General features: G+C 52.6%; 1 protein-coding gene across 2 annotated transcripts in view; it reads right to left on the bottom strand.

Moving 5' to 3' along the window:
- Nfasc (neurofascin) overlaps positions 1-21,411 on the bottom strand; it is an 80,072-nt gene that overhangs the window by 11,910 nt on the left and 46,751 nt on the right. Inside the window, exons 17-24 of one of the 2 annotated variants that reach the window (XM_013017331.1) lie at positions 20,664-20,765; positions 20,226-20,423; positions 19,215-19,285; positions 17,829-18,051; positions 11,958-12,080; positions 10,670-10,843; positions 8,610-8,624; positions 3,257-3,496 (exon numbers count right to left, since the gene is read on the bottom strand). In XM_013017331.1, the coding sequence (XP_012872785.1) occupies positions 3,257-3,496; positions 8,610-8,624; positions 10,670-10,843; positions 11,958-12,080; positions 17,829-18,051; positions 19,215-19,285; positions 20,226-20,423; positions 20,664-20,765 (1,146 nt within the window). Of the gene's footprint in view, positions 1-3,256; positions 3,497-8,609; positions 8,625-10,669; positions 10,844-11,957; positions 12,081-13,405; positions 13,611-15,964; positions 16,081-17,828; positions 18,052-19,214; positions 19,286-20,225; positions 20,424-20,663; positions 20,766-21,411 lie in introns of both variants that reach the window. The other variant, XM_013017332.1, reaches the window with a different exon arrangement.

The raw sequence follows: 21,411 nt of genomic DNA, 5'->3' as shown, positions 1-21,411 counted from the left end.
GCACACTCACACCATCAGCTGAGAAAGGGCAGAGTCACAAATGCCTGTGCACAGGGCCTGACAGAGCTCCAAGCTGCAGCCCGGGTGGCCAGGCCAGAGGTAGGCATCCAGAAACGGGCAGAGGCCTGGTATGCAAACAAGAGGTAGAAACTGTCTGTGTCCACACAGCAAGGGCTGGGAATGAGAATGGACTCTGATCCATATCGTTTGAGGCCCTAATTTGGGTTGACTTCCTTCTTACAGCCTTTGTCAGACTGAACAACACAAGGCTAGAGGACAGGACACCAGCCTCCTTGATCAGAATCAGGATGCTAGCAGAGGGGGAGATCAGACAGGCTTCTCCCCCTTCACCTTTGGCATTCTACAGGACGAAGAGGTTATCTTTCAAGTCAAGGAAGATGGAGGGCTTGGGATGCCATTTGATGGCAGCATGCTTGCCTGGCATGTGGTTTTGATCTCCAGGAAAATCAAGCAAGAGTTATGAGATACGTAAGAAAGACAGGACCAAACACGGGAAGCCCAGGGGCTTCTAGAGAATGGTGGTCCTGACACAGAACCCTGGTTTCAGGACCCCGAGGGCTGCTCTTGGTTCATGAGAATGGGGGTGACCTGGACAAGAGCCTTAGATTGCCTCAGGGCGAGTTGGGACCAAGAATCCCAAGTTCAGACAGTGTAAACCCTTCCTCCACCCTCTCATGGGCTAGACTGGACCAAGAGAAGAAATCTCCTTGACACTCAGCCCCCACCCTCAGTGGTCCTGACATCAGAAGAACCCTGTTGGTTGGCTTCTCAGCTCTACAGAGCCTTTGAGGGTGGGTTTCCCTGCAACACAGAGGACAATCATTACCCACTCCTATGCACTGGGAGCAACTGTATCAAAGGCACAGGGCTTTTTGAAAACAGCCTGTGTACAGGAGCATGTCACTAATCTTCAAACGTAATCACTTTTTCCAAAGTCCCAGCAGTCTGATTACCCCATTTTTTCCAGCAAAGATTTAATAGTAGAGGACTAGCATGAAGCCTTGTATTTCAAAGACTTTACAAGTGTGACTCCTGTATATTTTATTAGCATGCAAGGGGGGCACTGTCACCAACTCACTTGTCAAAAATAAATGAATAGAGTAAATTGGTGATGCATTTATTCATTATCTGTTTGACACATGATGGAGTCTGCAGGGCTGCGGAAGTGATAAAAGATTCCCTGATTTTCACTTCAAAGAAGTGTCTTTTCTACTACAATCCTGTCAAGTGCTGCTTGCCCCAGGTGAACAGGATGCATGTTAGGGGAGAGGCCAAGGAAGAGGTTCCATTGATGGCAGCACCGCGCCTGCCCGAGGGGGTCTCCGTTCCTCTGCCAGATGTTTCATTTCAATCACCCTGGCAGCTTTCAGCTCCTGCTCCTTGGAAGTTCATGGCTCTTGCTAGTGGGAATGAGTTCTAATTAGCCACAATTTGGAGATCTGACTTTCATCCCCTTTAGCTCTAGACTCTACAATAATCCAGGAATTTGGGGTTCCAAAATAATATTGACCCCAATCTGGCTTTGTCTTTAAGGGAATAAAGGTTGGAGTGTTTTTAGAAAAGGTTGAGTGGTTTGGAGGTGAGCATCAAAGGAAGGTAAGGTCAAAGAAAGGTCAAGATGATGACTACCAAAGAGCTGGAAAGTTCACAGAAGAGGAATGAGAAGGCCTGGGAAACTATAAAACCAGGAGCATGTCTTGTCCTCTAACTTCAGGTATGGGAGTTGAGGACTATCCCCGACATCTAAAAAGGACATTGAGGTCAAAGAAAAAGGTTGAGCTCATTCTGAAAAGGGAAACTTGGGAAACATTTTTCTTAGGGTATAAGACAAGATAAGACAGAAAGAGCTGGTGGCAGGATGGAAGGCAGCCGGGATGCTTGAGAGAATGTCTCCACTAAGATCAGGACCATGGCCAGGTCCTCTGGAGCATCTCAGACATGGTGGAAACTTGGGGTGTGAGTCATAGGAGCCAGTGCTGCCTGACAGCAAGGCTGATCTTTCCAGAAGGCAAGATTCACTCTTGGCACACTGCTGTGAACTCAACGCACCATAAGGACTCAAAGCTCGGCTTTGGTGCAGGAAATACCCTCCCCTCCCCTCCCCCGCCAGAACATCAGTCACCAAATTACCGCCGGCAGCCTCTAGGAGTCTCATAAATGAATCCTCAGCAGACTTTCCCCTAAAGTTATATGCTGCTTAAATTCTACATATTGAACCTTTGAAGCAAATCCATGCTTCCAAGCTCTAAGGAGCACCACATCAGCTGTGCATCACCTGACTCTTCTTACAGCCCACTCAGTACCATAGAACATACCTAAACATACTCATGGGTGCAAACTACCTGCTTTTAAGAGCTGAGAGAAGTGGGCAGGTGGGAGGCAGTGAGGCTGGGAAAGGGGAGGGACTTGCTCAGGAAGCAGAGGCAGTGAAGGGGCAAGTCTATGGGTCAGTCTATCACTGCCCAAGGAGAGTTCTGGGTGCTTCCTACTAACCGCTGCTTTTTGCATCTGACCTTTGCACTCAGAAAGCTTGAGAGCCTTCCCTGTGTGGTAATGCAACTTTGGTACTCAGTACTAAGAAGTCTAAATAGCAGGGCTCCCAGGCCCAGCAGTGAGATGCAGGAATGATTAGTCCTGGCATTGGATAGAACAACTCTGGCAGTACTAATTCCCGAAAGCTCTGACTTTCTAAAAGAAAAGATGCCAAGAGTTTCTTGAGAGCAAGGAGCCAAGAAAGGGGCTGGGCTTCCTGAGACACTGCTTGCTGCTTGGTGTGGCGGCCACTGCCCATTTGCCAGACACTTTCCACTCCTGGGCCTCCATCCTGCAGGGCTGGGTGCGGACACATTGGAGCTAGAAGCTCTCTCAGGCCAGTTTTGGGGCATCAGATCCTTTCCTTTTCCTCCCTGGTGTACCCAGCCCTGAGTTGACTGCTCAACATATGATTGTGGCAGCCTTGCCATCTGGACCCCGGGAGTTCCTATCCAGGGAGTTTGACCTGTTGAGTACAGGGATCTGAGTCAGGCTGAGGGAAACTGAGGCAGGATGTGAGGGGTCAGGGCTCTAGGCCTTTAGTCTATGGGCCAAGAGTCCAGTCAAGTGTGAGTCTGGCTAGGAAAGGGAAGGGAGGGGCAGGGGACCACCATCCCAGTGCCTGCCTCCCAGCTGGAGGAGTCTGGGGGCTGGACTCTTGAGATAATTGGGGAGGTGGGTGAGGAGGGGCGGCGCGCAGTACCGGATTCCTGAATCTTAGTTCCCGTGGTAGTGGTGGGAGGGCTCTCCGTGGTGGTGGTGGTGGTGGCTGCAGTGGTTGTAGTTGTGGCCACGGTGGTGGTGGTGGTGGTGGTGGTGGTGGGTGCCACAGTTGGGATGATGGGGACCGTTGTTGCTTCACTGGTGGCAGCAAGGGCAGTAGCGTCAGTGCTGCCCAGAATGCCCGTGGCACCCATGGTGGTTGGGGGTAACGTGGGAGGCGCTGAGAGGGAAATGTAAAGTAGCCGAGTCTGGTTGGTTTGGGGGCACCCGGCCTGTACACGTGGCCCCCCCCAGCAAGCAGCCCGGTGCACGGCAGGCAGCCCAATGAAGAGATGGAGCTCAGAAATCAGAAGTTTCCCCAAGCATCATGGCCTGGCCCAGATGGATCACAGCCAATGAACACACAGCCATGGGGGCAGGAAGAGAATGAAGCCCAGGGCGCGTTTCATTTTCTTCTCATGGTCTGTGTGGTTTGAAGCCCCCAGCATGCACCCAGGCAAGGATGAGCATGAGGGAGGAGGGGGACGCACACCGAATCACCCAGACCCCAGCGCCAGCACGGGGCTCAGGGAAATGCCACCTAGACAGGCCTAAAGAGCACCAGCTGGGTCCAGCTTTGGAACCCTGGTCTCAAGAGGTGGGCAGGCATCTGGGCCCTGTCCAGCAGTGGCACAGAGTGGCTTGTCCACATCTTCACTCCTAAATCATGTTTTGTCATACCTGCTATAGTTCAGACACCCAGACCAACCACAGGGAGAGAGCAGCCTCCACTCTGAGCTATCTTGTAAGACCCCAGTCTTCTGCTGGCCTTTCCTGTCCACTACTTGCAGCCTCCTGGCTTCCTTTCCTTATGTCTCCTTTCTGTCTGCCTCTCTTCTTCTCTCCCTTCTTTGCCACATGTGGTGACTCTCCCTGCAATTACTACTATCCACACTTCCTTTTGCTTTTCTTTCCTTCCTTGCTTGTTCTTGGGGTTCAGACCCCCTCCCAAGTCCTTCTTATCACATTAGAACCTGGGAAAGGGCAACACCATCTCTCTAGCCACAGGAGAGACATGAACTCCAGCTGCAGGTGTGCTCCATGCTGGGTGTCCTTTCTGCATAAATCCTCCTCTGGGCCACAGCATGGCTCAGACCCAGGCTGCCTCTCATACCCCACACCTCCCACCCACGGCTGCTCTTTGACATCAGCCAGCCCTGGAACCCAGTCTAGATGTGTGACAACCTTTTCACAGCTCTCCTCCTATGAAAAAGGAGGGTGTGAGGAACACTAACAAAGGGCCACTCTGTCCTTCATCTACACATCAGTATTTATGAAAGCCGAGCAGGAGGCTGTAAGCATGACAGCTCAAATGAGAGAGAGGCAAAGCTGCCTCTCCTCTTTGTGCTGTCTCCTGTGACCTGATCATGACTAGATTCCTAGTGTTATGCCAGTGGTGCACCAGTAGAGACCCTAGACACAAGCAGGTTATTAACTCCCTTCCCCTCAGATCTCCAGAGGTTCCCCAGCCCCTGTCATCCCTACAGACAGCTGGGGAGAACTATTCTCAAGGGGAGAATCAACGATCCTAAGTCTAAGCCTATTCAATCAGAGCCTGGCTAACACAAGCCCTTTTATCCCCTGGGTCTTCAGTATTATGAAGCCCCCATAGAGAAGGAAGAACTATTTCTGGGGTCCCTGCAGCATCTGTACTTTCTAAGATCAGAGGTGTAACCGAGCAGCTGGCAATGCCCCTTACAGCTCATAGATTCTCAGGCAAGTCCAAAACCACTAACACTATATTTCCCAGACCACCTCCACCTGCCCTAGTCAGTTCTCAGACATGAGGAAGGTATGGGAAGAGGGGGCACAGTCTCCCCTTCTCATTCCTTACGCAGGGCTGTATTCAGCTCAGCTCAAGGTGGTCTCGGGCCTGGAGTGTCAGCTCAGCTGCACATACAGCAGGAAAGACGAGCCTGTTTGACCCACCAAGGCAAACCACACAAACAGAAAAGCCAGAGACCCTCCATGCCACGGTCGTCCCAGCCCTGGTTCCCTGACGGCCATGGCTATGTCCACACAGGGCTCCCTGCTGGCTGGTGCGGCTGGAAGGGACCTGGAGAGGCTATTTTGTCCATCTGGCTGGCCAGCTCCCACTTAGTACCTCATGAGTACTGAGCACATGCTAACACGTTCTGGAGACGAAATGCTCACAAGGCCTCTTTTCCTGGACTATGTAAACGGCACCGTCAGAAGCACCCTCTTGTAACTCAATTTGTCCCCGTGTAAAATTCAGGGATTTTGGCTTCCCTTCCCTCACATACATTAGTTACTGATTCTCCAGGCCCCCAAATCCAAGCTGGTCACCCTCGAACCCACACAGACTCTCACGTGGCCTTTCCTTATAGAAGAAGACACAGGTCCACACCACATACTTCCTCAGGGCCAGCATGCTTCCTGAACAATCTATCAAGTATCCTAGACAGACTGAGCAAGTTAGAGCAGATTCCTCACTGTGCACAACTGCTCAGAGATATGAGTGGGAAATGACTTTGGGGGTGCTCTCACCCCCTCTGAAGGAAACGACTCTCTCTGGGGCTGGGAACCTGGCTGCTTTCCCTCCTGCTCTGTGGCAGGGTGTGAGAGGACACAGGGAGGGAGAGAAGGCAGAAGCTGCCATCCTAGTGGCTTCCTCTGCTCACCATCAGATTTCTACCTCTGCCAGCTGAGGTCACCACTGGCAAATCAAGCACCTGCTGTCCCACTCATAATCTGTGTCTGTTGTCCCTGGGCTAGGCAGGGCTACCTCAGAGAGGGCAGAAGCAGGGAGGAAGGGCTGGAGGGGAGGCATGGTAGCCAGGAGGCAAGCTGCCAGAGGCGGGACAGGTGTAGGAGGAGATAAGCTCTCCATGGAGAAATCCACTGTGGCCTGGTCAAAGGAGAACCAGTCATCCATCCTGGGCTGAGCTGGGGAGAGGGCAGAGGGCAGGAAGCCCCACAGGGGGCTGACTTAATAGGGGAGGCAAGCATGCGCCAGGCAGACTTGTTCCCGGACTGCTTTTTGTTTCTAGCCACAGCAGGACAATGAGCTTGAAAACAGTCCTGGTCAGTGCTTAGGGGAAACCACGACCAGGCAACCAAGAGCGGGGAGCAGGGGGTCTAGAAAATTCAAAGGTCTCCCCCCCCCACCGAAAAAACAAAACAGAGGCAGGACCAACTCCATGGGCCAAGGGTTTTTCTACTAGTTTGGGGAAGATGACATGTCTCATTTACTTTCTGTCCCCCAAATCTGCCACGGAGCTGAGCCCGTATCAGAAACGCAGCAAACATTTGCAGATCTGAGCTACATCGAAGATGAGGAGAGCAGTTTCCAGACATTCCAAGGTGTAATGTTTGGTCAAAAGCGCCCACATGGCGTGCGAACCACCATGGCCAAGCCACAGATTGTCGGGCAGATGGGCAGCGATCCTGACAGACTGTGGATACAGTCTTCAGTGGGGGAGAGAGATGGGAGGAGATGGGTTGCGGGGAAAGGCGCCCAGGTTTGGGAGGATGAGAAGGGAGAGTGGTGGGCTGGGTGCCTGGCCCACGTCAGAAATGTAGAACCTGAGCATCCCAGCTTTGGCACCCACTGCCCGTGCAGAAGGTGCTTATGAATGTAATGGGGACAGCTGATATTACTGGCATATCTCATTTACAAAAAAAAAGTGCAACCTGCCCCTTGCCACCGAGTCACATGGAAGCCAGAACCTGGGAGGCATGCTTGATGGATGGGCAGAGCCCCCGAGCTCCTTGCACATACCACGAGAGGTTGGATCTTGCTAAATGGAAGTAGGACGTGGGGTGTCTGGAATGACATTTCTCATTCCCTTTGTGACTGCCACTCACGAGAGGGCAGCATAGATGGGCACAGATGCCCACTCCACAAGGCAGCCCCCCTACCGCCGGACCCACCTGTCTTGGGGCCCAGGGTGCCAGGATGGGGGAGGGGACAATGAACTTGACCAATGAGCTTTGCCCTGACTCTTCTCGGCCTGGCCCCGCCTCTCTCCCTTTAGGCTGCCTGCTGTCTTGGTTGCAAAAGAGACTCATCTATAAACTTGAACCAACCCAGGAAGTGTGGCAAGGATTGCTCTCTCCCTGGTACCCAGACCTAAGACCATCTCTGTGTCTCACATCCTAGCCGAGGGGCTTCAGACCTAGGGGGAGGTGCTGGCCTGGCTGGCCTCATGAGTGACCATGGGGCAGACGGCTGGGGGAGGGAAGCACCCACAGAGGCGGCTGGCAAAACAGAGGCGGATTGAAAGAAGCAGGGTGTATGCAACAGAAATAGAATCAACCCAGAAAGGGGGTGGGGAGATAAAGGAGCAGAGGTGGGAGGAAACCAGATCGGGCAAGGTGGTATCCTACTTCCAAAGCCAAGCCTCCGTCTCTGCCTGGCTCTCGGTTCTCTCTGCTCCCTGGAGCTTCCTGGCAGGGTCCCTGGGGAGCCCTTGTCTACAGGCTTTGTGCCCCTGCAGGGCCTCATCCACAGCTCCCAGCTGGGGCAACTTAGAGAGGAGAGATCGTGGCACCCCTGCCTAGAGTCCCTAACTCAGGGACAGGACTTGTGTGGCGGAAAGCCCTTGGATGGCCCTCAAATCCATGGCATGCAGACTTAAGGACTATGTCACAGCTGCCTGCCCAGCTGCTGGCTCCTGCCACAGCGCTACCTCCAAGCCTCAAGAGTGGAGGGCGTTCTCAACACTAATGACTCCGAGCAGCTTCTTCTTGGAGGGGTGAGGGGACCATCATCCCATGGTGCGCACTGAGACTCCAGATCCCGGAGCCCCCGGCCCTACTCAAGGACTCACTTGCTCATTTATTCTCACTGACTAGAGCCCATGGTCGCTGGCGGACTCGGTGTCAAGCCTCCATGCAGCATGCAGGGCCGGCATGCACAGCATGCTCACCCTTTCAAGGGATGGTGGCCTGACCAGGTGCCAGGAGCCAGCTGTCCCGGCTTCGGCATGCCTTCCAGGGCCATCTCTGTGCCCAGACAAGGGAATTAATCACTCAGCATCAAAGAAAACGGCAATTCCAAGGAGGGGCTGGGAGCCTACGTGTAGCACCCTTTCTAAGCCATCCTCCTTTGCAGTGGGGGCAATCATTAAATGAAGGGGGGCATGCTTGCCCCTCTCGGGTCCATGCACCATGCACACCTTTCTTGAAAGTCTGGCTTTCCCATCACTGAAAGGGTGAGTCTGAAGCATGCATTTGGCCTGAGCCTTTTTCTCCTGCTCCACCCAGGCTGGGCTGGGAGGCACCTGCTTAGCCCCATGCTATGCCCATTACCTCTGCTGCTGGTACAGTACCTGCGGTTGGAGTAGCTTCAGACACAGCACCCAAGATGGCCAGAGAGAGAGAGAGGGAGGGGAGAGGATGAGACAGGGAAGAGAAAACAGAGCATAGGTGAAACCACAGGACACGCAGGGGGAGGAAGCTGGGCTCACCTTGACTGTGTGGCTAAGCTCTGGCTGCCACCCTGAGCATGTTAACTGGTATTCGGGGGTCACAGTCAGCCCCCCTCCACCCAGAATTAGACAGGGTCCTACCTCCCACATGGGGTTTGGAGACCTGTAAACACATTCTCCTAATCCTATTCAAGCTTCCTCACCTAGGAGGTGGCAGTAAGGGCAATTTTTCCAGGATATTAGGTCCCTGGCACTTTTTTCAAGGGTATGTTCTGCTCTGGCTGCGTTGTGTGACCCTCTAAGATGCAGGAATTGAGGGTGGAAGGTGTGGGTGGGGCAGGAGAACACCTAGCCTGGTCAAAAGTATAGTGCCGGTGTCTTCACTGGAAAAACTCTAGTGTTGAGGAAGATAAGACGGCATCTGTGGGGTGTGTGTGTGTGTTCAGTGGTCTCCCCCGCGCCCCCCCCATCTACAGCTTGCAAATAGCAAACTCTGAAACCCTGAAGCCCCTGGTTTCTGCTGCTCCCGTCTTCCCTACTTGTACTTTATGAAATGAAGAACCCAAGTGCACACTGAGAACCCTGGGGTGTGGATCCATGAATTTCCCACAAACTCCAAAGTTAAGAAGAAAAAGTCTCTGTTCTCTTGTGCCCTGGGGCTGCAGAAGTCTCCGAGCAGTTGTCATTGGAGCTGGATAATGGGGCTTTGTCTGGCGTCTGGGTTGGGTGGGGAAGAGGCACCCTGTATTTCTATCTCCACACAGAGCTATTGAGACAGGGCTCGGCCTCTGGTAACAGGCTCCAGCAGTCACTTACCTAAAGTCCCCCAGCGCTAATAAACTTTCTGAGTGCTCAGGGGTTGGAATAGGACACCAGGAATGGGAGCTTGTTGTGTGGCTCACTTCTCACAAGAGCTGAGGGACACAGGCAGAATGGCCAGCCCTCTGCTTTTGCCTAGACCCTCTTGGGTCTACCTAGGGGCTGAGCAGAAAGAAATGCAGGAGTGCTGAAGAAGCTGCACAGGGAACCTGGGCTGGGGTCACAGTGGCAGCAGCCCCAGAGGGAGGAATGTTGCCCCTCTGGATAGAGAGGTGCTCAGGAGCCCTGCTTGGGAGCCCATAGCTTGGCGTCACCCTTCTGTGATGTCACATTGAAGGAGTCTCCTCCTCTGCCTGGCCTTCATTCCCTTTGCCCATGCTAAGCATACAACCACATATTCTGGTGGTTGTCCCTAGATCACATGAACTTCCTACTACTTTTGTGACTCTTGTTCCTGGCAATCTCTGTCTCAACACACTGAGGACTCCAGAAATGGCTGTGGCATAGATCACTATACATTTAGAGTGGCAGGAGGGTCCCTGTCTTTTCACAGGCATCTGTCAACATTGAGGTTTTCTTCAGACTTGAAGAATCCAGCCAGCACGTGCCGGCGAGCCTGAAGTGCCCTCTAGTGGAGACCTGAGGCAGGTGCAGCTCTGGTGGGGGACATGCCAGGTCCCTTGAGGTTGGCTTGGCAAAGGGCTGATGACAAGTTTCCCCTTTTCTCCACAGCCTGAAAACACCCAAGTCAGGCTGCCAGGAGGAACCACATTCTCTTCTCTACTCTTGATCTGGGCAATCAGACCCTTTCCCCTACCTCCTTTTAGCTTTGCCCCTCAGAAGACAAGAGTCCTCTTGTGCTCTCTCAGTTAACAGTCCTGCCTCCTTCAATAGCAAACAGTTTCTTTGGAGTTCATTAGCACATTTATTTCCAACTCATGCTTTCTTCCTTATTTCTCTACTGGAAGAAAAGATGGTTGGTGTTAAATTGCTGAGCAAATTAAGGTCTGACTGTATCTAAGGACATCTGAGTTTTCCAGCAGCCATTTGTCTCTTACCAGGGACTTGAGGCCCAGCCCTCGGTATGTTTCTCTAGGTATCTGAATTGGGTGGGGTCTTTCACCCCACTGTCACGGACCTACCTTCATTTGGAGGAGCTGGAGACTCCTCTGTGACGGCTTCCCCAGAGCCCACCTGTGTCCTGGCGCTGAGGGTAAAGCGGTAGCGGGACACAGGGTCTGCCCTCTGCATCGAGAACTTGGTCTGATTGGGAGAAAAGTTCTCCACCATCTGCTTTCCCACTTTGGTTCCGTTAACTGCAGGGAGAAAGGCAGTGAGTGGGAGTTTCAGAGTCCTGTGATGGATTACAAGGCTGGCAGCTGGAAGGACCCCTCTCTCCCGATCTCTATAAAGGAAACCAGTGGCCCCTGGCTGGTGCTGTCCAAGGGATGGGTTAAAGGCAGAACACTGGGCAAAAATCCCTTCCTGCTCTTGGATTATATCCCTAGGTCAGTTCTTTACCCCACCCAGTATCTCTAGCTTACTGCATATAGCTGATTTTGATAGATTTAGTTTAAGATTCCTGAACACTTCAGCAGGGATGATGCTCTTGAGTTCTTCTCTGATGATAACTGCCTCCTTTGTGAGACACTGGTCCAGAGCCTTTCTAGAAGAGTGTATATGCTAGTGACATCATTAACAAGATCTGGAGCCCTGAGTTTCCCAATGAGGTACAGCATGGCCCACACTGGAAGGCTTAAAGATTTTCAGGTGTAATGGTTCCAGTCCCTGAGTGGCGATGCTCTCTGGATACATGCCCCTGATCTGAGTCACTCTACATTTCTTGGCTGCTCCAGGCACAGCCATTTTATATCGAATGTCACCTTCTTAAGGTGTCTGTGGATGCCTGAGAATGCAGTGTCTGCTCCTCAGATGGAAATGCCATTGGATGAGGACATGTAGATGCCGGAGTTATGACATCCCCTAGAGTCATTAAACCAGAATTCTCTTTTGTCCCAGCTGTCACCCAAGACGGGGCTCTATAGGGAGCGCAGCGATTTTCCTCGCCTGCCTTCTGTCACCCTCTGAGAGACCTTTTTTGCCCTCTCCATTCTTCCACAAAGCCCTCTGCACCCTCAGACTTTCTCTCAATTCTTTAGAGGGTGAGGAATGTCTTTTCTGCCTTGGGCTATTTGGATATTGGAAGCATTCATTGGCCATACAAAAATTATTCATACAGGCAGATGGGGCTCAGGCAGCTGATGAAACACATGTGTCTGTCTTGTCACGTACCAAATGACTTCTCCATTTTATAAGCCCAGGGGACCAGACGTTCCCAACCCTCACAGGAAAAGCGGGGACCATCAGAATGGGATCTGATTCCCCTCTCCCCCCACCAGATTACTCAGTGAGTGTGAAGGCAGGACGTACAGGCCACGTATTTGAGGATGTAGCCTGTCAGGATCCCATTGGGGTGCTCCGGGTGGTCCCACTCCAGGTTGATTGTCTCCAGGTTGGGCTGCCGGACTCGGAAACGCCTGGGGGCACTGGGTACTTGGGGAAGGAGGAGAGAGCAGGGGAGGAGGGAGGCAGGGAGGATGAGGAGAACACAAGAAACAATGCACAAGCATGAAGACATTGGTCTTGGGCAACCCCCATGCCAGACAGCTGCTCAACCAGAAACATGAGGGCAGTGGGCACAGCCCAAACTCTGCCCTGTACTTGGCACACGTTAGGACTACAATCTTACAGATAACCCTGCAAACCAGGCAGAGCCATTTCCAGAGCCAGTCCTGGGAAGAGAACCAATCATGAGTTGGTTATAGCCCAATTCCCAGATAAGGTCTTGCCACTGGGTCCCGGAACAGGCCCAGGCTTCTGAGCCAAGGACACTTTCAGGGGTGAAAGTCAAGGAAAACCAGCTAAGGGGAAACAAAGATGGGCATAAAGAAAACATAAGAGGGTGACACTTTGCAAAAAGAAATGTACTCTTTACCTGACAAGTTTAACTATAGCCCCTCTGCACATTACCTTTATAATATCATGTTTTCAATTAAAACATTAAGGGAAGAAAGAAAGAAAATAAGAGAAAAACAAAGGAGAGAAGAATGAGGAAATAGGAGTTAAGGAGAAAGAAAGAGAAACAGAAGGCAAGGCCAATGTGAAGTGGATAAAAGGACGCCTGGAGAACATGGAGCAGGTTCTTCACAGATGTCTGGATTCAGCATTGAGAAAGCCACGGTGTGCAGGAGGGAGAGGGGGCACCTGCAACGCCTCTGCAGATGCCACGTGCACAGGGTGCCCCTTCACCAGTGCGTCCTGAGGCTGCGGAGAGGCTGATGAAGGCCATGGGCCAACAAGTCTTCCAGGCAGCTTGATTCATAGGCTGCCCTTGGTCTCTCATACAAACCTCCCATCTGGGCAGGTTGCCTTGGCGATGGCTGCTTGGTGGGACGGTGGAGCTGTTCTGCCTGCAGGCTGTCTGCAGAAGTCTGTCAACTTCTTTTGTTGTTGTTGTTGTTGGTTGTGGGGCTTGAACTCTGGGCCTGGGTGCTGTCCCTCAGCTCTGCAGCTCAAGGCAAGCGCTCTACCACTTGAGCCATTGCGCCACTGCTTTTCTGGTGGTTTACTGGAGATAAGCATCTCATAGACTTTCCTGCCTGGGCTGGCTTTGAATGGCGATCCTCAGATCTCAGCCTCCTGAGTAGCTAGGATTATAGGTGTGAGCCACCGGTGCCTGGCTCTTGCGTCAATGTCTTGAGGCCATGCAGATGTCAGCTTGTGCCATCCATGCTGAGCATCGCTGGAGCCGCTCCAGGCCTTCTGGTGCATTGCTACCCTCATCCCGTCCACCCCAAAGAGCTGCAGGTCAGACCTACCTCCTTCCGGAGTGGTGAACTCCTTGGTTTCGCTGCGAGGCCCATCACCTCTCCCATTGACCACAACCATCTCCAGCTTGTAGTTACTATAGGGAAAGAGGCGGGACACCACGCCTCGGTTGCGGTCACTGGAGAAGCTGGCTTGCTGTCTCTTCTGAGATACCCACAGGTTCTTCAGCAAGCTGCTTTCTCTCCAGTAGTAGGCCTTCGGGACAGAGGCAGGCAGGTGAGTGCGGGACGGCAGGCAGGGTTAGTGGTTAGTGGTGGAAGTAGTAATGGGTCTTCCTTTGCTTGCAGGCTCTAAGTCTCAGATGACCTCCTCAGTCCCACCTGGGGCTGGAGAAGCAAGGAAGCAACGCTTCCATCCAAGAGCCACTAGTGCATAGGAATTTATGTGGAACAAGGAGTTGGCTGTTGTTTCACTGGCTTTCTGAGCCACGTCTCCTCTTTGGAAATGGGTGATTGGCCACATTTCCATCTGAGCTGGCCCACCGTGAGACCGAGGTCCAAGCTGGGGAACAGGACTCGGGGAGTCTGTGCCAGATCCCCAAATAGGAGCCAGGGGTTCCTGCAGGGAGAGCTGCGCTCTGTGCTCCGAGACCATATCACCTTGAGCTGGATTAGTATGGTTTAAAGGAGGTGGGCAGGTGTTGACAAGCAGCAGGTTACAAGTCTCAATGTGAGAAAGGGTCGATCGAATCCTCTGAAGTCAATTGGTTTCTTTTCATATTACTGGAGACTTGTAGAGAGGAGCAGGCACATGGGGAAGGCTGTCCAGGTCAGTGGGGTGGGGGCAGAGCTGTGTGGAGGCAGGGCTGGGGTGGAACAGGAGGGCCATGGAGTGTAGTCATGTCACAGGGTGCAGCGAGGGTTGGATTAGTGGTGGGTAAGAAGCTCCAGGTCAGCCCATGGCAGCAGTGCCACCAGGCTGTCCATAGGAAAAGAGTCCAGGCTTAAGGGGCGCTTTTAGCCAGAAAAATCTCCAGGCGTGTAGACTAAGGGCACAAGTGAACAGCCAGGGAGGAGCCCATGGGAGGAGTGTGCTCGGCACCCAGCTCTTCCCTACTTGCCAACAAGAGGCTGACCCCGCTCTCTGTCCCCAAATGTCCATCAGCCAAATTTATTTGTTAATAGAGACAGGGGCTTATTCTGTAGCCCAGGCTGGCTTCAAAATCACTATGTAGTCCATACTGGCCTTAAACTCAATATCCTCCTGCCTCAGCCTCTGTTGGGAGGGCTGGATTATAGGTGTGGACCACTAGGCGACTTTATGAGCCAACTCTTGGTGCCCTCTGAGGTCACAGAAGCAGCGGGAACCTCCCGTTACAGCTGCTCTCACCTCCCAGCTGACGTTGTAATGGGGCTGACTTGAGGGAGAGTCTCGTGAACTCAAGGCTTTCTCTCCCTTCTCCATCTCTACTCAGCCTCTGAGGACAGATGCCTGGGCAGAAACTGCTCCTATCAGATAGTACTAGAAGCCCAGGCCCTGGCAATCCGCGTGCCGAGGAGTTGGCTGTGATGACAGGGAGGGTGCTTGCACCCATTTGGTGGCTTGGCTTGGTAGTGTGGCTCTCCAAAACCAGGCAGGGAGGGGGCAGGCGGTGTCCAAGAGCCACTTGGGAAACAGGCATAGTGCCTTAACACCGCACAGGAAGATCCATGGATGTCCACCCTCACACGTAGGACACACACATGTGCGTGCGAGATCAACTCAACCCACCACACAGGCTGAGCCCTTCTACACATCTGCAAGGCTCATCTGGGCTGGGGATGTGCTCTTGCAGGGCCACATTGAGGACAGGAGCCTAGGACCTAGTGATGTCATGGCTGCCTCCCCACCCTACAGACAGGCTTGTGGTAAACACACCCCTACAGCATGGCCAGCCGTGTAAATGTACAGAAGTGCAATCATGCACCTGCATAACACCTGGCGATAAGAAACAGCATTTCTGGTTCATGTGTTCACTATGCTGTCCTCACTGTCATTATGTTGTACTTTTTAGACATTGTACAATGCCATGGTGTACTGCTCAATGGCCTCACACAACCTGTGCTTTCTGCTTGTTTCTCTTTTTTTCCTTCTTTTGGTGATGCTGGACTTCAACTCAGGGCCTTGCCTTCCACTTGAGCCAGGACTCCTGCCCCTGGCCAGTGGTTGGACCATAATCCTACTCCTTCTGCCTCCCAAGTAGCTGGGATTAGAGGTGTGTGCCACCATACCCAGCCCCTTCCACATCTCTTGATTACACAAGGAGGCCATGCCAAGTGATTCTGTGCACTAAGTCTGTGTGAGGACGCTATGATGTTCAAACAATGGTAAAATTGCCTGGCGACTCATTTCTTAGGCCACACACCCCTGGTTAAAGGAGCTATGGCTGTATATACACATACATATTTGGGGTGTGTTTTTGAACAGTTCATCTTAGATATCATCTTGAATCAACTTTGGATCCAACGAATGTTCCTATGACCCCTTCCAAGCCCCCTATACTGGCATCTGCTGCCCCTGGGCCCCGGTTAGCAAGCTGGGTAGTTAGGGGTGGGAGGCGGCTTCCTCACTCGGTACTCTCTGAGTTGGCCCTGGACCGTGTCGGAGTAGACCCGGTTCCACTGAAGGCTGATGGCTGTGCTGTTCATGACTCGGATTTTAACTTCGGTGGGCGCAGCCCTGGGATCTGTAATACGTTGGGACAGAGAGCAGGTTATACAGGCAAGGCTGGCCCTTACACTTGAAGGTCCCCTCTGACTTGTCCTCTGTCAGCCTGTACGCTCCCTTCATGGATACCAGGTACCCAAGGAGGGCAGGGACTGTGTCTCCTCTACAAAACCATCCTTGGAGGAGTAGGGGATGAGAAGATGGCAGTTCAGGTGAGAGGGGCTCTGCCCGCACATCTAGGGGGCTCATCAGCTCTCATCTCTACTTCCCTGTGGCCCACAAGCCTGTTCTGTCTGTCAAGTATCCTTGTTCTCAAGCCTTCAGTGGTTGGTGCCAATAGGGAACACCAACATGAGCACCCAGGGAGGGGGCAAGGAAGGGTGCTAACTTCATCTGCTGGGCTACAGGCTGATGGCATTCACTCTTGTGCCCAAGGCCAAGGCCCCGAGGCAAGTCTGCAAAGGGCTCAGCTGTGCCCTGCACCTCAAGGCTCAGAGAGGCCCCCTGGTGTTGCTAGCCCTTGAGGAGGCTCAGGTACCTTGCTGTCTGTCCTCTAACACAGTCTGCACATTATGGGCAGTTCCTTTTGAATGCACATGCTTTCTGCCAGTGGGAAGCACTGCCCACAGATGGGAAATGCCTAACTTCATCTAGAAAGGGAGTCCCTGTGCTCCCCGGGAAGGGAAGGGCAACCCTGCCCTCTGGATGACCCTTGTCCTCTCCTTACATCTCTACTGTGCTGCAGAAGCCAAGCTGCCCATTCCCGCCAATACAGCAGAGCACAGGGAACCAGATATAGTAGGAATTGTGGGTGGGGTCCAGGACGTCCCAGCCAGAGGCTCTGTCCTGACCTTCCTCCATCCGGCGAGGTCCCACTCACAACCACCTCCAGGGCCCAACACTCACTTCTTCCCACCTCACTGTTAAGGGACCACAGCCTTGTTTTGCATCCAACACCTCCCCTGAGCCTACTCCTCCTCAAGGCTCTCTCTCCTCCCTCCCTTCTGCTCACCCCATCCACTCACCATCCGGTCTTGGATCAACACGGACACAAAAGGGCACCTGGGGGGTGGGGAGGACCTCCACTGATCCTCTGTGCTGCTCAAGAGCCTGTGGGGCTGATGTGCCGGGCACAGAGGTCGCCACCCTCTGGGCCGCCAGGCACACACTTCTGCAGCTATGTTGGAAATCTTGACTTGCCCAGTGCCAGCCTCCAAAGAACTTTTCTTTCTATGCTCAAGGAGGTGGAAAGCAGTCCTGGGAGTGGCTGGCCTGGCCTGGAACACTCTGGTCTCTTAATCACCTCTTTCCTTGCTTGCGGAGGAGCCTAGCCTGGGCCTCGCTTCTTGGACCATCTGACTATTGATCTTTGGCATGGTGGTCCTGAAGTCTTTCTTGGTGCTGGTATGGTTTGGCATGAAAGCAATCTGGATGGGGTTCCAGAGACCTGGCCTTTGTTTCAAGCTTTACAATCCTGCAAGAGCTGTCTCTATAGGGCCTTGGATTTTGCATCTGTGAAGTGGGTATACTGAGTCAAGCGGTGACGTGTGGTGCTCCTAACTGGTTCAAGTGATAGCATTTCCAGGTGTGCTACCAAGTGCGGTGTGCTCTAGTTTACTCTACAAGGTAGCTGGCCTTCCTAGGAGCCAGTGGCACCCCCCCCCCTCAATCCCACCACCACCACAGACCACCTCCAAGTTTCTGGCCTGTGACAGTAGTCTGGTGGTGAAGGTGCTGCTGGGGAGGGGAGAGTGGACAGGTACTCACAATCTTCTCCCGAGTACCCGATGACAGTGTCAGGCTCCGGGCCCTTCCCAAAGTCGTTTTCCGCCTGGACCCGGATCTCATAGGGCACGTAGACAGGTGTCTGCCCCACCACGTAGCGGGAGCCCCACACAGTGACATTGTTCCACGTGTCTCGAGTCTCCCTCCGCCGCCACTTGACGATGTAGCGTAGGTTGGGGCCAAAGGCGGAGGTGGCATTCATGGGCTGGGTAGGCAGAGACACACAGATAGGCAGACAGGCAGGGTGGAGAGGGTATAGATGAGGCGCCACCATAGCCCACCCTGTGCCAAGCACCCTGCCTGGGTTTCCTAATACTGGCCTTGCAGCATAGGAAGAGTCCATCCCCTCCATCATGTATCCAAGAGCCCTGAGTCTGGGCAACTCTGCAGTATGTGGATTTCCCGACAGAAGCTTAACCTGAGACGCAGTCACCTGACTCTGAGAGCCAGTACATGTTTCTCAGTGCTCAGGAAATGGCAGGCAACTGTCAACAGAGCCCTTTGCTAGAGGAGCATGGGGGAAACAAGACAGACAATTCTGTCTTCTCCAGAGTCCAAAAGGGCTGGCGGTTAGGTCTAACCACAGCTTGCCTCCTACTGATGAACTCAAGCTTTCGGAACTGACTTCCGTTTCCCCAAATCTTGTTCTTTCCAACAGATCAGAGCTCTAGGTGGCATGTGTCTCTTTATTCTCTAAGGACCTGGTCAGGAATCGGGTACCTGGAGCCTGCAGGGCAGAGTGGCTGCCTGTGGCTCTGTTTGGCGGGCTAGTGGAGACCATCCTTGGAGCAATAGGGATAACCACACGGTGCAAATCATCGTGTCCTCTGCATTCACTCTTTATGGTGGCAGCTCAGAAATGCTGAGTTCAGTAACCATTTCTGCATGCCTTAGACTTAGAAGGAGCTGGGGACCACATATGCCAGTTGGGATTAGGAAAATATGGCCAGTGAACCAAACCTGACCTGGGAGGAGCTTATAATCTTTAACTAAAGGAAGGGCCTCCGTTGAACACACCCCAGATGCTCCTGGGATGAGTTCCCCAGCACACACCAAAGCTTGTGCTAGAGTTCCATCTAGATCATTCCTGGAGTTTAACCGGAGTCACTTCTTCAAAGGAAGTCCTTTTTATTTTGTCAGCATTCTTTCTGATTTTGCTAAGCTGGGGTCACTATTTTTTCCTGTCTCCGCTCTGAAACCCTGCTCCTGATTGGTTCAAGGATGTTCAACACACAGATGACCTTCATTCTAAGAAAAATGACCACCAAAATCAGCTTGATGGTCAGAAGCACACAGTGCAGGGGAAGAGAGAGAGGCTCCCTGGTGTCCGCTGCCAGGCGAGCAGGCCCATTAATGGCTGACTCCTACCGTCCACGTGATCTCCATGTTGTTCTTTCTGGTACCTTCTCCCTTCACATCACCAGGATTGGACTCAGGGGCTGGAATCCAAACACACACAAAGCTCAAGTCCAGGACCTGGTAAGCAACCCTTCCTCCCACCTAATTGGGCCCTTCTATGCTCTGGCTTTTCTCAGCTTCTGTATATACCAGAATCTCCTGTGTGTGTGATATGCCTCTCTAATGAAAAGAAAATCCCCCCAATGCAGAGCTAATTTCTTTTAAATTTTAATCCCTTGCCAGACAGCATTTATCACAAGGCCTTCCACACTATACGTGGCCAATAAGCCAATCAAGGCAGATTTTCTCCTTCAGGGATCATCCACTAAATATGTTTCATACCATGTAGGGTTTATCTCTGGCATTTAAGGTTTTGGGGGAGTATTTCCATCCTCTATGAGCTGGTATAATTATTTAAATACTACCCAAGTAAGTTAAGAAAAGGAACCTGAAATAATATCAGATTATATAATTCTGCTGTACATCTTAACCATAGCTCTCCCCCTTTAAAGAGGTAACTAAGCAACCATTAATAATAAAAATGAAGTTAATGCTGGGCGCTGGTCTCTCACACCTATAATCCTAGCTACTCAGGAGGCTGAGATCTGAGGATCGTGGTTCAAAGCCATCCTGGGCAGGAAAGTCCATGAGACTCTGATGTCCAATTAACCACCAAAAAATCAGAGTGGAGCTGTGCCTCAAAGTGGTAGAGCAAAAAGAGCTTGGGGTCAGCACCCAGGCCCTGAGTTCAAGCACCATACCTGACAGTATCTGCTGTGTGCTTACAACCTACCAGCTGTCATGCAAGCACCTGACAGAGGCCTCCTAACATCCCTGAGATACGGGTGTTGTTGCTATTTCATAGATGAGGAAACCAAGCTTTGGAGAAGTGAGCTAACTGTTTGTGGCTAGGAATTGGGTGAGCTCATTTGAACTCGGGCTCCTGGTTCCAGGCTTTTGTAGGTGAGCTCAAGGACTCACGTGCTCCACTGGTGCGGTAGCGCTCAGATGGGAGGCTGGGGTGACTGCTTCCCACCTCGTTGACAGCAATGACCCGGAACTGATAGTTGACGTATGGGGATAGCTGGAGGACGGCTGAGTTCACACTGCCTGGGAACTTGGAATGGTCATGCCAGACACCCGGCTGGAACTGGTCCTCTTCAAATTGGACGACGTAGTCTGCAAGGGCAAGGGCAGAGCTGAACCTGGGATAGCAACCTTCTTGGCTTCAGTTCATCCTTCCATTCTCCCTGGGGAGAGTGGCACACGGAACACTCTTCCCAGCACACAGAAGGGAGCCAAGGCTTCTGTGCACACATCAAGTAGGGCCGATGGGGAGCAGATGCCAGGAAAGGCCCTGGATCCCACACCATCACCAGCCGTGTCTTCTGGCTTTGACGCCCAGGGCCGTGAGCTGACCTGTGATGGGGCTGTTGTTATCATCCCCTGGGATCCAGGTCAGCCTCACACTCCTCTCAGCCAAGTCGGTGAGCTCCAGGTCCCGGGGTCGGTCTGGCCGTCCTGACAACAGAGGGAGAAGGTGCCACACAGGACTTGTGAGTTAGAGCCAGTCTCTCCTTGTGGTGGCCACAGCCCCAAGCAGGTCTCCATGACCAGGAGAGCCCAATTCCAGGCTAGCACAGATCCTCCCGCCGCCAGGGCCAAGAAAGAACAAAGAAGAGATCCCAAATTCTGTCCTACCTCTAAGAATATCAAAGAATGTGGGGCCAGGAAATAAAGAGGATTGCATTGGACATGCAGAAAACCGGACCCCACCCATCCTGTTTCTGCAGGACGCACATCTGGAAAAGGCTGTTTTTTTCTACAAGACCATCACTCACATTTAGACAAGCTGAGAGTGTGTAGGACTTTATCTCACTGCCTCATGACACTTATTCTCTGCTGTGTCTGGAACTCAGAGGGGACCAGAGCCCAGGAGGGGAGTGCAGTGTTGAGAGGACACTAGGGTCAGGAAAATGGGGTGGACACAAAGAATCCCAGGCCAGGGAGGTGAAGGATACTTAGTATATGAGTTTCAGAGATGGCTGAGGGGCCGGCAGGCCTCCACTCAGGAGTGAGGGCAGCACACTGATCAGATCAGGGGCTCTGATCTCTCTGAGGTTATTTTCCTAAGTGCCATCCTGGCCTGGGGAGAGAGCTATCAGCA

This window comes from Dipodomys ordii, unplaced genomic scaffold, assembly GCF_000151885.1.
Source record: "Dipodomys ordii isolate 6190 unplaced genomic scaffold, Dord_2.0 Scaffold35, whole genome shotgun sequence".
NCBI classification, from domain to species: Eukaryota; Metazoa; Chordata; class Mammalia; order Rodentia; family Heteromyidae; genus Dipodomys; species Dipodomys ordii.
Note: the sequence above shows the minus strand (reverse complement) of the source record. Positions and strands in the feature narration are given on the sequence as shown.